The sequence below is a fragment of the Monodelphis domestica genome, chromosome 1 (genome assembly GCF_027887165.1).
Source record: "Monodelphis domestica isolate mMonDom1 chromosome 1, mMonDom1.pri, whole genome shotgun sequence".
NCBI lineage: Eukaryota > Metazoa > Chordata > Mammalia > Didelphimorphia > Didelphidae > Monodelphis > Monodelphis domestica.
The window spans coordinates 693,630,147-693,644,036 of NC_077227.1; the positions used below are offsets into that span (position 1 = coordinate 693,630,147).

A 13,890-nucleotide genomic window follows, 5' to 3' on the forward strand; every position below is an offset into this window, starting at 1 on the left:
GAGACCCCGAGCATAAAATGCTTAGAGCCGGACAGGGCTTACGGATCTAGTCCAACCATCTCATTGCATGGGATTGACGAATCCTGAGGTCTAGGGAGCAGAAGCGATTGGCCCAAAGTCACACAGCTGGTACTAGTTACTGGGAACCCGGGTCATTCTCTGCTCTTCCTGCTGCCAGGATGGCTCACCAGCTCAAACACAGAACAGAGGGGCAAGGGTCCTGCAGAAAATAATTTGTCTGGGAATAAGCTCTAACAGGAAATAATCCTTTATTATAAAAGTCTGCATGTAAACAAATTACAAATTCATCAAACGACTTAAATGTAAGTGCAATATTAACTTACTGCATAAAATATTCAACCAAATCACCCCCTCCCTCCCCATTCCTTTTCTCCCACCGGGATGTGGTTTCGACTGTCCCCACAGGGGTCTGAAACAAGTACGGGCCTGCGTACCCAGGTCCTGGGGCCTCCTTCAAGGGATGACTTGGGACGGTGCAGTCATGTCCAATAAGCACACAGAGCTCCAGCCAGGCCATAGGGGTAAGGCCCCTTGGCTGGGCAAAGGCTGGAGCTCCAGCTGCTTTCAGCCTCCAGCCTCCCCCGGCAGCCACTCCAGCCTCCTTCCCAGAATCATCACCGAATCTTAAGGCATCGTGGATTTCAAGCTATTGAATTGTCCAATTCCCTCATTTTGTAGATGAAGAAACCAAGTCCCAAACTGCGGTAGTCGCTTGTCCAAGATCACATAGTTAGCGGCAGAGTCCTAGGATGTGACCCCAGGTCCCAGGACTCCGAATCTAGTGCTCATTCCACTATAGCACGGATAGGGGCTCTGTGCCTACCAAGAATCCCTCTGTGCCACCCCTTGGGGTGCTCCCCTTCCCCCCTCCCCCCAGGAGCTCCACCTAGAGCACAGAGAGATCATGGCAGGACTTGGATTTGGCCTTGAAAGCCATCTTTTTGTTGTTCTTGGCCACGATTCTGCCCAGGAAGCGCTTTGCCTTCTTGCCAATGCTCTCTCGCCTCTTGGTGTTGGCCATCCTCCGGGCGTTGTCTTCTTTGCTGTCCTTCCGGAGCCGGATCTGCCGGACGATGCCCTCAAACAAGTCCTGGACATTGTGGTGAAGGGCAGCTGATGTCTCAATGAACTTGCAGTCAAACACGACGGCACAGGCGCGGCCTTCTGTGGATCCAAAGGGAAAGGAGAAGTGATGAGGAACCAGAGGAAAGAATAGGGCACAATTCAAGAGGCTAAGGAACTCCACTGAAGGCTTCTTCCTGAAGAACCCTAGTATAACACACCTATGACTTGGGCAAATTCCTTCCCTTTTGCCTCAGTTTCTTTATCTATAAATGTAAGGATTCAAATAGATCTCCAAGGCATTGAATCAGTTGGGTGGTCAATGCACATTAAGTGTCTACTGTGAATCTGGCATTGTGCTAAGTATTTTAGGGGATAAAAAAAACAAAAACAAAAGATAGATCCTGCTTTTCCCATCCTTTTGTTGGTTCTGCTGCTCCAGAATTCACTTTGTGGTGCTATTTTAAAGTTGTTTAGAGAGAAATTTGGGAGAGCACAAATGAGTTCTTGCCCTTGCTCCGCCATTTTGACTCCACCTCCAGAGTGGAGATGCTCATGGTCTAATGGGGACATAACCAGCAAATATGTACAATAGGCTAGGTACAGAACACACAGGAAATAATTAACAAAGAAAATGCACCTGAATTAAGAGGGATTGGAAAAGGCTTTGAGCAAGAGGGAAACTTTGGAAATAAAAAAGAGAGAGAGAGAAGGAACCTTAATGACCAATTAGTACCAACTCTTCATTTTATAGATGAGGAAACTCATCTCAGAGAATTAGGAGAATATTGTAGCTCCAACATTTTGTACTTTGTTCTAATATTCCATGTTCTAAGGGTCTCTCCAGCTCTGACATTCTATCGTCTCTGTTTCTAGACTTGGTTGGACCACATGAGAAGGCACAGCTTTGGAATCTTCCTGAGAAACATGGTGACTTTCTTTCTTTCTTTTTTTTTTAAACCCTTACCTTCCTTCTTGGAGTCAATACTGTGCATTGGTTCCAAGACAGAAGAGTGGTAAGGGCTAGGCAATGGGGGTCAAGTGACTTGCCCAGGGTCACACAGCTGGGAAGTGTCTGAGGCCAGATTTGAACCTAGACCTGACTCTTAATCCACTGAGCTACCCAGCTGCCCCCAACATGGTGACTTTCTAAGAGACAAGTCCTTCAGAAGAGCATCGTGGGGTTGTGATTATATATATCTTCCCTCTTCTCCCCTTCACTTCCACCCAGATGGGTTAGATTGTAAACTCCTTGAGGATAGGGGCTGTCTTTCATTTCTTTTTGTATATCTAGCACTTAGCACAGTGCCTGGCATATGGTGGGTGATTAATAAATGTTTACTGATGAATTAAGTGACCCAAATAAAAATGATTCTTTGTACTTGCAGAATATCATACACCTCTTGCAACCAGTCACTATTATGAAATCCTCAAATTCTCCCTATGAAGGAGTCAAGGATTATTTACTAAGTGATGGAGGCAATTAAGAGTCAGGACAAGGATTCGAAACCAGGTCACCTGTTTACAAGTCCAGTGATGGTTCTATTACACATGAGGGAATGAACATGGGGAATATCCTGGGGCTAGAAGTCTGCCTTTGTCCCATGCAGCCTAGGCGGATACAAGCAAATAGCAAGGAGGTGTGGGGGACTTCAGGGGAGAATCTCAGGCTGGGAGGCCAGTAGAAGGGGCACAGAGAGGATTGGGAGAAGTAAGCTTTCTTTCCCTCAGGGGATGTCACCTCTCATCTGGAAGAAACTATTAGAAGCTAAATGCCCCAAATTCTCCCTGGCATTACACAGCCCATGTTCTGACTGACCCTAGAGGAGTACCTTCCTCCCAAAGTGCTCAAAGGGGGTGATGTCTTGGCCTCTGGACTGGAAACCAAGGGGAGTGGAGCGGCTAAAATGAGATGGACAGATTCTGCCTTGAATTTCAAATGAATCCTTAGAAGTCTTCAGTGCCACCCTCTGCTCCTTGTTGGTCTGCCCTCTCCAGTCTCCATACTTTTGCTCACTTGACACTCTGTGGTTGGAATAGATGTCCCTTTCCTCCATTTCCACCTGCCAACGATCCTCCCTTCCTTCAAAGCCCAGTTTAAATGCCTTTTCTCTGAAGCCTTCCCTGACCATCCTACATCCAGGAGAAAGTGAACTCTTGCTGCTCAAATTTCTCATAGATTTAAATTTGGGGCAGGGGAGGAGGGAGTTGTCAGAGTCATTTCATCCCACAAAAATGCAAAAGTCACAAAGGACTCACAGGCACCCATAAGCAACTGACACAATTTTCCCTCTCTAGTGGGTCCCACTTTTCCCTTGAGATCCTAAATTCCTACTTATTCAGAGACATCCCAGAGTTTGGACTCAAGTTCTTGGGAATCTCTAGCTCTCTGTGAGAGCCCCACACAGTCCCTTTCACACTTTTAATAATATCAGTAATAACTTATTAATTACTAATAATTATTGAGATCAAATTATTATTAAAAACTAGCATTTATATAATGCACTAAAGGTCTCTCTCCATCTTTGTCTCTGCCTCTCTGTCTCTTTCTGTGTCTCTCTCAGTTCCTCTCTCTCTCTCTCTCTCTCTCTCTCTCTCTCTCTCTCTCTCTCTCTCTCTCTCTCTCATTTATCTCATGGTATTGTGCTTTGAAAAGCACTATTATTAACCCTCAGAAGACATGAGTTCAAGTCTCAACAGCATGGCAAGTAAAGTAAGTAAAACAACTTCCCTTTTTTGAGTAACCTTAAAAATGGAGATAATCAAACAGAAATCATCATCCAGGCTCTGCCCACCTCACAGAGCTGGTGTGAAAAAGGGAAAGAGTAGTGGGCTTGTTGTTATCTCCCCTTCATTTTAGAGATGTTTCTCTCCAGTAAACTGTATGAATGCTTCTTGAGAGCAGTTAAGTCTGTTATATGTCTTTTTTTTTTAACCCTTACCTTTTGTCTTAGAATTAATACTGAGTGTCAGTTCTAAGGCAGAAGAGCAATAAGAGCTAGACAACTGGGGTTAAATGACTTGTTCAGGATCACACAGTTAAGAAGTGTCTGAGGTCATATTTGAACCCAGGACCTCCAATCTCCAGGCTGGACTCTTTATGCATTGAGCCACCTAGCTGCCTCTGTTTATATATCTTTGTATTTCCAAGCTCAGAGAATGAATGTTGTTGGTCTCTAAAGCCAGAGGATCTGGATTCAAATCTCACCTCTGTTGCTTACAACTTGTGTCCCTTTGGGCAAATCATTTAACTGCCCTGAGTCTTAGTTTCCTCATCTGTAAAAGGAGAGAGTTGGACCAGATGACCTCTTTGGCCTCTCTTAGCCTTAAGTCAACCCTTCTCTGACCTCTCAGTCAGGAATACCAAATTAAGTACCCTCTGCTTCCGTCTGGTTCCTTCCCTTCCACCTCTTCTCTCCTTCACTCAGACCCTCCCTTGGATCCTTGGTCCGTCCTGTCCCTCCCCTCCATCCCCACCAAGCCCTCAGCCTCCCACAGAGTGCTGTTCCGAACGGACGTGCCGAGAGAAGCAGCCTGACTTCAGCCAGCATTTTTCTGTCTTATATTTAGAAACTTGGCGGGTCCCCGAGGGGAGGGGAGGAAGGGGGGTGTCACTATCTTTTAACTGTGCAATTGCTGGGATTTGAATCCCAAGCTTGGGGCCTTTCCTTCCAGGGCAGCAGGCTTACCATCCACGGAGACTTCTCGGGAACGGACCAGGTCGCTCTTGTTGCCCACAAGGATGATGGGGATGTCCTCTGATTGGCGGGCACGCCGTAGCTGAATGCGCAGCTCCGAGGCCTTCTCAAAACTCACTTTGTCAGTGACCGAGTACACAATGACATAGGCATCGCCCATCTTCATGCAATGATTGGACAGCCACTGACTCTCATCCTAATAGGGGAGAAAAGTACCCTTTAGGTCACACAATGAACTCCCTGCCTGCCCTTGACCTGGCCGCTGCTTCCTTAGCTTCTCGTAGACCGTGGAATTTCTCCCAGCCTGCCAGGGGAGGAGGATGAGACACCAGCTCTGCTTTTCTTTTCAAAATATCAGGCTTATCTCATCCAATCATAAAATGTAAGAGCTGAAAGGGACCTCAGAACATAGAATGCTGGAACACAAAATGGCGAAGCTAGAAGGGGTAATACACAAAACACTTTGAAAGGAACTAGTTTGTGTGAGCAATTTAGAGAAGACCCAATTCCTGCCCTAGTATAGTTTGTTTGTTGCTGTTTAGGCATTTTACTTTTGTCTGACTCTTTGTGACCCTATCTGGGATTTTCTTGACAAAGATACTGGAGTGGTTTGCCATTTTCTTCTCCAGCTCATTTGACAGATGAGGAGACTGAGGCAAACAGGGTTAAGAGACTGCCCAAGGACACAGCTAGTATTTGCCATTTTCTTCTCCAGCTCATTTGACAGATGAAGAAGCTGAGGCAAACAGGATTAAGAGACTGCCCAAGGACACAGCTAGTGTTTGCCATTTTCTTCTCCAGCTCATTTGACAGATGAAGAGACTGAGACAAACAGGGTTAAGAGATTGCTCAAGGACACAGCTAGTGTCTGCCATTTTCTTCTCCAGCTCATTTGACAGATGAGGAAACTGAGGCAAACAGGGTTAAGAGACTGCCCAAGGACACAGCTAGTATCTGCCATTTTCTTCTCCAGCTCATTTTACAGATGAGGAGACTGAGGCAAATAGGGTTAAGAGACTTGCTCAGGGTTATGCAGCTGGTAAGTATCTGAGGCCAACCGGGAAGTCTGGCACTCTTCCTATTGTACCACCTAGCTTATAGACCATCTAGTTCAGAAGAATTGAGTAATCTTTGTTCTATAACAGGCTCTATCACTGACTTGCTGAGTGACTTCAGGTAAATCACATTCCCTCTCTGATCTTCAGTTTCCTCATCTATAAATTGGGGATACTCCTACTTGCCCTAACTGTCCCAGGGTCCTGGTTAGGAATGTCTCTATTTTATAGATGAGAAAACTGAAGATCATATTGGGGAAAAGTCTTACCTACAGTGACGTGGCCAAGTAAGTGGCAGAGCTGGGATTCAAACCCAGGACCCCTGATTCCAAATCCAGAGCTCTTATGCTTTGGAGACATGCATATAAAAGTGCGATGTGATTTCAAACCTCTTAGTTATAAATCCACATAAGTTTTATAAGCTGGAGGCCAGCTAGGTGGCTTAGCAAATGGAGAACTAGACCTGGAGATGCGAGGTGCTGGGATTAAATCTGGCCGCAGACACTTCCTAGCTAGGCAAGTCACTTAACCCCCGTTGCCTAGCCTTTACCACTCTTCTGTCTCAGAACTGATACTTAGCATTGATCCTAAGGGTAAGGGTTGTGAAAAAAAGAAGTCCTACACACTGGAAATTTTATCTCCCTTTTTCTACACAGGAGGAAATGGAATTATTCATTAGAGTGAGGTTGGCTGGTCTTTTTCGTTCTCTCTGGCCACCTTTCAAATCCAGTCACAATAGTCAATTTTGGAAAGTGGGAGGAGAATCAGAAGGAGACCTAAATGGAGAAGGGCAGTGGCTCCTCCAAACTTAATAGAGAGCCCTGCTGGGGGAGTGATATGGGGCAAAGTGGAAGGGGAGAATCTTGGGGTTCCAAAGGAGAACTAGTCTATACCAGCAAACTACTCTTACTCCTTGCTGTTATCCTGGAAATGTTTAATTAATTTTTTAAAACCTCTTACCTTTGGTCTTAGTATCACATTTTTTAAATTCTAGAATCAAATCTGTGTATTCTTTTCAAGGCAAAAGAATGGTAAGGGCTAGGCAATAGGGGCTAAGTGACTTGCCAAGGGTCACACAGCTAGGACATGTCCAAAATTAAATTTGAACCCAGGACCTCCCATCTCTAGGCTTAGCTCTCAATTCTAAGACAGAAGAGCAACAAGGGTTAGGTAATCAGAGTTAAGAGACTTGCCCAGGCTCCTATAACTAGGAAGCATCTGAAGCCAGACCACGGCAGTCTGGTGCTTTACCCACTGTGCTACCTAGCTAACCTGCCTCTATATCTTAGATTAAATTGCTGGGGAGAAAAGGTATAAGAAGAGAAAGAAGAGGAAAAAGAACACGTAAGCAACTTAGGGTTCTACAAATTGGTATGGTTTGAACACAAAAAGTACTAGTTTTGAAGTTAGAAACACTGGGTTCAAATCCCAGCTCCACAAATACCTATGTGACATTTTTTTCTAAGAATCAATTTTCTTATCAATAAAATGAAGGAGTAGGGTAGACTAGGTGAACTTGAAGGTTCTTCCAGTTCTAGAATCCTATGGTGCTAAGACCAGGATTCACGGGCATTGTGCCCACACCCAGAGACATCCCCTTCCAGCCTAGACAGTTCTTTTTTTTTTTTTTAAACCCTTACCTTCCGTCTTGGAGTCAATACTGTGTATTGGCTCCAAGGCAGAAGAGTGGTAAGGGCTAGGCAATGGGGGTCAAGTGACTTGCCCAGGGTCACACAGCTAGGAAGTGGCTGAGGCCGGATTTGAACCTAGGACCTCCAGTCTCTAGGCCTGGTTCTCAATCCACTGAGCTACCCAGCTGCCCCCCAGCCTAGACAGTTCTAAGCATCATTCTACCAGAAGCTAAGAAGATTTACCTGTCCCAACAAATCTCCTTACTAGCTCCCCTGTCCTAGGCTTCCCAATCTTGGCTGGGAATCTTACCTGTTCCCAGATGTCAAACACCACCAGAGAAGCCTCTTCGCCATCCACCACGATGGATCGGTCATAGGTATTCCCTAGGGAAAAGACATGCCCAGAGAACAAGGTCATTGTGGTGGGTCACATAGAGAGAGAGAAAGGCAGTGTGTGCCAAGCATCCCGAGTCAGCACTAGACTTCTGTCCTCCCTCTGTCCCCATTTCCCACAGGTTCCTATGCTAAGTGGTTCCCTGCTCTCCTACTCTTTTCTCCCTCTTCTCTCTTTGGCTTTCTCTTCTCTGCTCTCCTCTCCTCTTCCTCTCCTCTTCTCTCCTCTTCCTCTTCCTCTCCTCTCCTTTCCTTTTCCCTTATCTTCTGTCTTAGTATCAATTTTTTTTAAACTCTCTGTCAAGGAAGTTCATTCCCTCCCCCTCCTGAGTAGCTTGACCTGTCCATCAGACATTTCTGACATTACACAGTTGTGCCAGGTTTGCATCCGTCTATGTGCTGTACGTCAATAAAAGTCAAGGCTTTGGGGCTTGAGAGGAGGGAAGAAGGAAGAGGTCAGGAACAGAGCAGGCAGGTGAAAGGGAAGGAGGAAGGGACTTGCAGGCTAGGGACCACGTGGTCAGGTTACTTATAGGAATGATTGTCTACCCTTTCTAATAAACTTTGTAAAATACATATCTGGGTAGAAATATTATTTCAATTCTTACAACTCTTACTTTCTATCTAAGAATTCATACTGAGTATCAGCTACAAAGGGAAGGGCTAGGCAATGGAGGTTAAGTGACTTGTTCAAGATTATACAGCTAGGTAGAGTCTGAGGCCACATTTAAACCCAGGACATCCTATCTCTAGGCCTGGTTCTTTATCCACTTGGGCACCTAGCTGCCCCTTTATTATCAATTCTTTTTTTTTTTAAACCCTTACCTTCCATCTTGGAGTCAATACTGTGTATTGGCTCCAAGGCAGAAGAGTGGTAAGGGCTAGGCAATGGGGGTCAAGTGACTTGCCCAGGGTCACGCAGCTGGGAAGTGTCTGAGGCCAGATTTGAACCTAGGACCTCCCATCTCTAGGCCTGGCTCTCAATCCACTAAGCTACCCAGCTGCCCACCTTATTATCAATTCTAAGACAGAATAGTGGCTAGGGCAAGGCAATCATGGTCAAGTGACTTGTCCAAGGTCACACAGCTAGGAAGTGTCTGAGGTCAAATTGGAACCTGGATCCTCCCAACTCCAGGTCTGGTGCTCTAGCCACTGTGCTACTTAATTGTTCCTCCCTAATGTTTTTAATTTTAGCAAGACCTGCAACTAATATACCCACCCACCTATACATATACATACATAAGGATATATATTACATATAATGAGTAATAGAGATGGGGAGGAGAAGTCTGGCTATTTTATAAATATAAAACACAAAAAGTACAAAAGCATATATTTAACACAAAAAGTACAAGGCTCCAAGTTAAAAGACTTGGGTTCAAAACCCAACTTCACCACTACTAATGTGGCACTTCTTTCTGGGAATTAATAGCATAGACTTTAATCTAGAAATTTAATATAAATGATACTATAATAAAATAATATAAATTATACACAAGTACATGTGCAATGAATTATACATAATGTATAAAATGTGAAATAATATATAAAATAAAAAATATACACAAAATGTATAAAATATATACACATATATACATATATATATATATATAAATAAAATGGCCAGCCACCTAACTTCCTTCCATTGTAATTTAGCCTGCATTGAGGACAGGCACTGTCTCTTTTTGTCTTCGTATCCCCTGTGCCCAGCAAACAGCAGGTACTTAAAAATGCTAGTAGGAGTGGATGAGTTCCCTAACCTCTTGATCTATCCCATTGTTTCCAGTCACAGTGGATCCCTTAGTCTTCATCCATCCCTGCTTTCCTTTATTGCTAGGTCTCCAAACTCCTTATCTATTCCTGTTTTCTATTATAGCTGAATTCCAAAACTCCCCATCCAACCCTGTGTTTCTTATTATAGCTGGACCCCTAACCTCCCATCTATCCATCTGTTTTCTATTACACTTGGACCCCTAACCTCCCCCCGCCATCTCTTTTCTGTATTATTCCCACGATCCCTGCTACTGTTACTGATGATACATGGTATCACATGCAAGTAATGTAAGTCTGTTGCATGAAGCCCAACAGCTTTTCATTGTCCCAGTGTGATACATGATGAGTGGAACAAGGTATCAGCCCCCTTCTCTCTAAGACAATGGAATCCCCTGCTTATTTGGCTAATATAATTCCTACCCACATATTCCTCCTCAGTCGGGCAGGCTCCCGACGATTGCTATTGCTACTTTAGGGGCCAAGAAGAAGCCCCTGGGCTCTCAGAATTATTCCTCCAACTGTGGCCTGTTGAGGTCCCAGGAGGAAAGGATAGGATCGTAGATTGCGAGCTAGAAGGAACTCTAGAAGTCTGAGTTAACCTCTTCAGTTTACAGATGAAGAAGCTGAGGCCCAGAGAAATTCAGTGGCTTGCCTAGGCCCATAGACTGTTTAAGTATCTGAAGGGGCAGTGGATAGAGAGCCAGACCTGGAGTGGGAGATGCTGGGTCTCACACACTTTCTAGCTTTCCCACACTGGGTAAATCACAATTCCAATTGTCTAGTCCTTGCCACACTTTTGCTTTGGAACTGATACATAGTATTGATTCTAATATGGAAGGTAAGGGTTTTTTAAAAAATGTCTGAGATGCAGGAATTTGTTTCACTTGACTTTGCATATATGAAAGAAGGTTTTTTCCTCTTATCTTTTTTTAAATGTAGGAAGTATAGAAGGAAAATAAATTTTACTTAATTAAAAAATAAAAATTAAAACATAAAATAAAGTGAATATTTATATAAAAAATAAAATTAAAAAGTGAGGTAGGATTTGAACTCAGGTCTTCTTAACACTGAGTCTAGATATGTTTTATCTACTATGCTATACTGGCTCTGATCTGGACTTTCCTGGCTTGGAAGTTTGGCTTACAGATGAGGCCTCATAAAGGGTAAAGATTCTGGTGGCAGAGACCATAGGTTGGTCCAGACTCAGGGGACATTGCCCCTATAATTCCTGCAAGCTGGTACCCTTCTTCCCCAATGCCAGGACAGTCACAGTTCCTGATTTGCACTGGGCTGAGGTGGTTGGACCTGTCATACCCATACTTACTTCTACCAAATCCCATCTACCATCAACTAATACCCAGAACTCATACTAATACCTGGTGCAGTGAGTGGCCTTCAAGGAAGAGGTTCATGGTGGGAAATGGAGCCTCAACCATTAAACTTACCTAAGAAGCCACTGAACCTGCAGTTCTTTGGACCTCTTTGAAAAGGGACAATGGAAAGATCTAAGTCAGTCAACACGCCTTTTTTTTTAAAAATAGTGGATTTGGAGTCAGAAGACCTCAACTGAAATCTACTTGTCTCTACCCTTACTGTCATTATAAACTTGGGCAAAATTATACTTTCCTCTCTGGGCCTCAGTTTCCTGATCTGTAAAATGAAGGATTTGGACAAGATAATCTCTGGGGTCTCTGCAAGCTCTAAATCTTCTGATTCCAGGGCTCCAAAGTGGGAGTTCATGAGACTATCCACAACATGGGCTCCCCACACCCCAACACTTTCACTTCTAGCCCTCTAGCCCCAAAACCTATCTCTGAGGAAGACCTGGGAGTAAGGGTGGATTTTGTTGCTCCTCATATCATTCCAAGAAGGTATGGGATGTTTCTGCCTCCCAGTGTCTGCCATCCCTAACAAAGAGATGGACAGATGGACAAATTCTCCAGGCATTCATACAAGCCTTTCTATAAATCTGGGAGTTTATCCTTTCTTCCATCTCTTCCCTCTCCTAAGGGTTACAGAATATCCCACCTAGGAGCAGCCTTCAAGTACCTAGTGATTAGATTCTAGTCCCACCCAATCTGGTACAGAGAAAGGAAATTATTTGTCCAAGGTCCTTCAGTAGACTAATTTCAGAGCTAGGGATCAGATCTGAATCCTGTTAGCAAGTTCGGCCTCCCTCTTTTACCCTTGCTTTCTTCTCCTCACCTCACACATTTTCTTTTCTGTTTTCACTTGAAAACCCTCAATGATTTCCCTCTTTTACTCTCCCCTAATTCCTTCCCTTCCTGATTCAATTCAATTCAACTGGCATTTAAGAACCGGCTAATTGTAGAGACCCTGGGAATACAAAGTCAAAAAAGGAAGACCAGTTCCTGTCCTCCAGAAGCTTACAGTAGTTCCTTTTTTTCTCCTTCTCTCCCCATCCTCCATCCCCATATTTTTGGACGCTCTCTTCTAATTCTCCTCTGTTCAGTTTCCCACAAGTCTCGGGCTCTTCCCTCCTCTCCTCATTCCCCCCACCCTCCCATCCCGCCCCCAGTCAGGCCCAGTCCGTCCTGGATGTGCTCGCTACTCACCAGCGGCCTCGGCTTCAGGCCCATCCTCGACGCCACCGAAGATGCGGGCCAGGCTGGTTTTGCCCACCCCGCGCTCGCCCAGAAGTATCACCTTGTACAGGTGACCGTCAGACTCGCTGCCTGAAGAGGTGATGGAGTCCGAAGAGCCTGAGGCCCAGCAATCGCTGGACTCTCTGGGGTTTCCGGAGGGGCGCCGCACCAGACTGGACAGCTGGCCCAAGGGACCTGCGGGCAGAGCCGCCTGAAGGTCTCTCTCATCCACCGGCATGCTGCGGCGGTGCAGGTGCTGCTGTGTAAGAAAGGGCGTGCTGCCCCGCCGACGGTCCCCGCAGCGCCGCTGAGCTCCGCGATTCAGGGTCATCGTGCCCACCGCCTGTGGCCCACTGGGCAGAAAGGCACCGGGCCGAAGGAGAGGAGAAGGGCAGGCTGAGCTTTGAGGTGCCTATTCACTCACTCCACCTCGGGGCTGCCCCGAACCGTTCCCTCCCCCTGCCAAGCAAGGGGACCATTCTAGGTTCCGTCCACCCCTTTCCCCAACACCAGTACACAAGCGCGCACGCACATACACACAGACTCCAACATCTTCCCCCGCAACCCCCACCCCCCACCCCACGCCACTTTTGGGAGGGCACACATGCACACCACGACCAGCCTGGGTTCAGTCCACACCCCTTAGCTCTCCAGACTGCTTCTTGGTCAGTCCGGTCCTTTGTAGGACACTTCAGGGTCCCTGCCCGAGATCCCAAGCCACCAAACTGAGCCAGTCTCTCCGTCCTGCCTCAGACCCTCGCCCCAGAACCCCAACCGGCATCTCCCTCCACTCCCTAACGAGGCCCATCTCCCTGGTACTCACCTCCCGTAGAGACTTAGCTGCTGATCCCGAGACGTCTGACTGTGCGCTCCCGGATGCCTCGGCCTCTGCTCTGCTTGGGCTGATCTCCCGGAGAGCCCCAGCACCGCCTATTTATGTCCGGGCTCCAGTGGCCCGAGCCCGGACCCGCCCCCTGTCCCTCCTCCTCCTCCACCACCCCCTTTTTTACCCCTCCCCCCCGGGCCTCCCCTTCCTCAGCTCTGCCAGCTCATTCTCAACTCCCAGAGGGAGGGGGCGGCAGCTGACGGGGGTAGGGAGGACTGACGTGTCTGTACATAGCCCTGACCTGAGGGGAAATCCTGGAGAGAAACCCCCCACTCAGCTCCCAATCCCCGGCCCGGGGAGTAAAGGACTGTAAGTATAGAGAAGAGTCCTGGATTCTGAGATCAAGACCCTGGATTCCAATACTGGTGATGCCACTAACTAGATGTGTTACTCCCCCTCTCTGAGACTCCGTTTCCTCTTCTGTTAAATGGGAAGGAGCAGAGCAAGGGTATAGACTTGGTGTTATCAAAGGCCCCTTCCTAAATCCTGGGGAGTTGCATCAAGAACCTGGGAGCAATCATCTCGTACAATCTGACGCAGGTCAGGACCCGGGATACCTAGACCCATCTAGGGGAAGAGGGGTGGGGCACGCAAGGAACACCCTGTGTGTATAAGAGACTCAAAGTGGGAGGGATCCCTTTCGAATCTTGGGTTCCTGCTCACTTTCACATCCTGTATAAGAAAGCCCATTTCCAGAGATTCAACACTAAGGGCAAGGATGTGGGTTAATGTTTTGGAGTGTCAGGTAAGTAAAGGTTGGGATTA

General features: G+C 46.3%; 1 protein-coding gene across 1 annotated transcript; it reads right to left on the reverse strand.

Moving 5' to 3' along the window:
* Positions 1-252: 252 nt before the first annotated feature.
* On the reverse strand, positions 253-13,196 carry RRAD (RRAD, Ras related glycolysis inhibitor and calcium channel regulator). Its single transcript, XM_056801648.1, has 5 exons — positions 13,063-13,196; positions 12,210-12,592; positions 7,778-7,851; positions 4,773-4,977; positions 253-1,185 (listed from the first exon to the last, which is right to left on the reverse strand). Exons 2-5 carry the CDS (start codon positions 12,568-12,570, stop codon positions 908-910), a joined length of 918 nt encoding a protein of 305 aa, XP_056657626.1. The 5' UTR covers positions 12,571-12,592; positions 13,063-13,196; the 3' UTR covers positions 253-907.
* Positions 13,197-13,890: the final 694 nt, after the last annotated feature.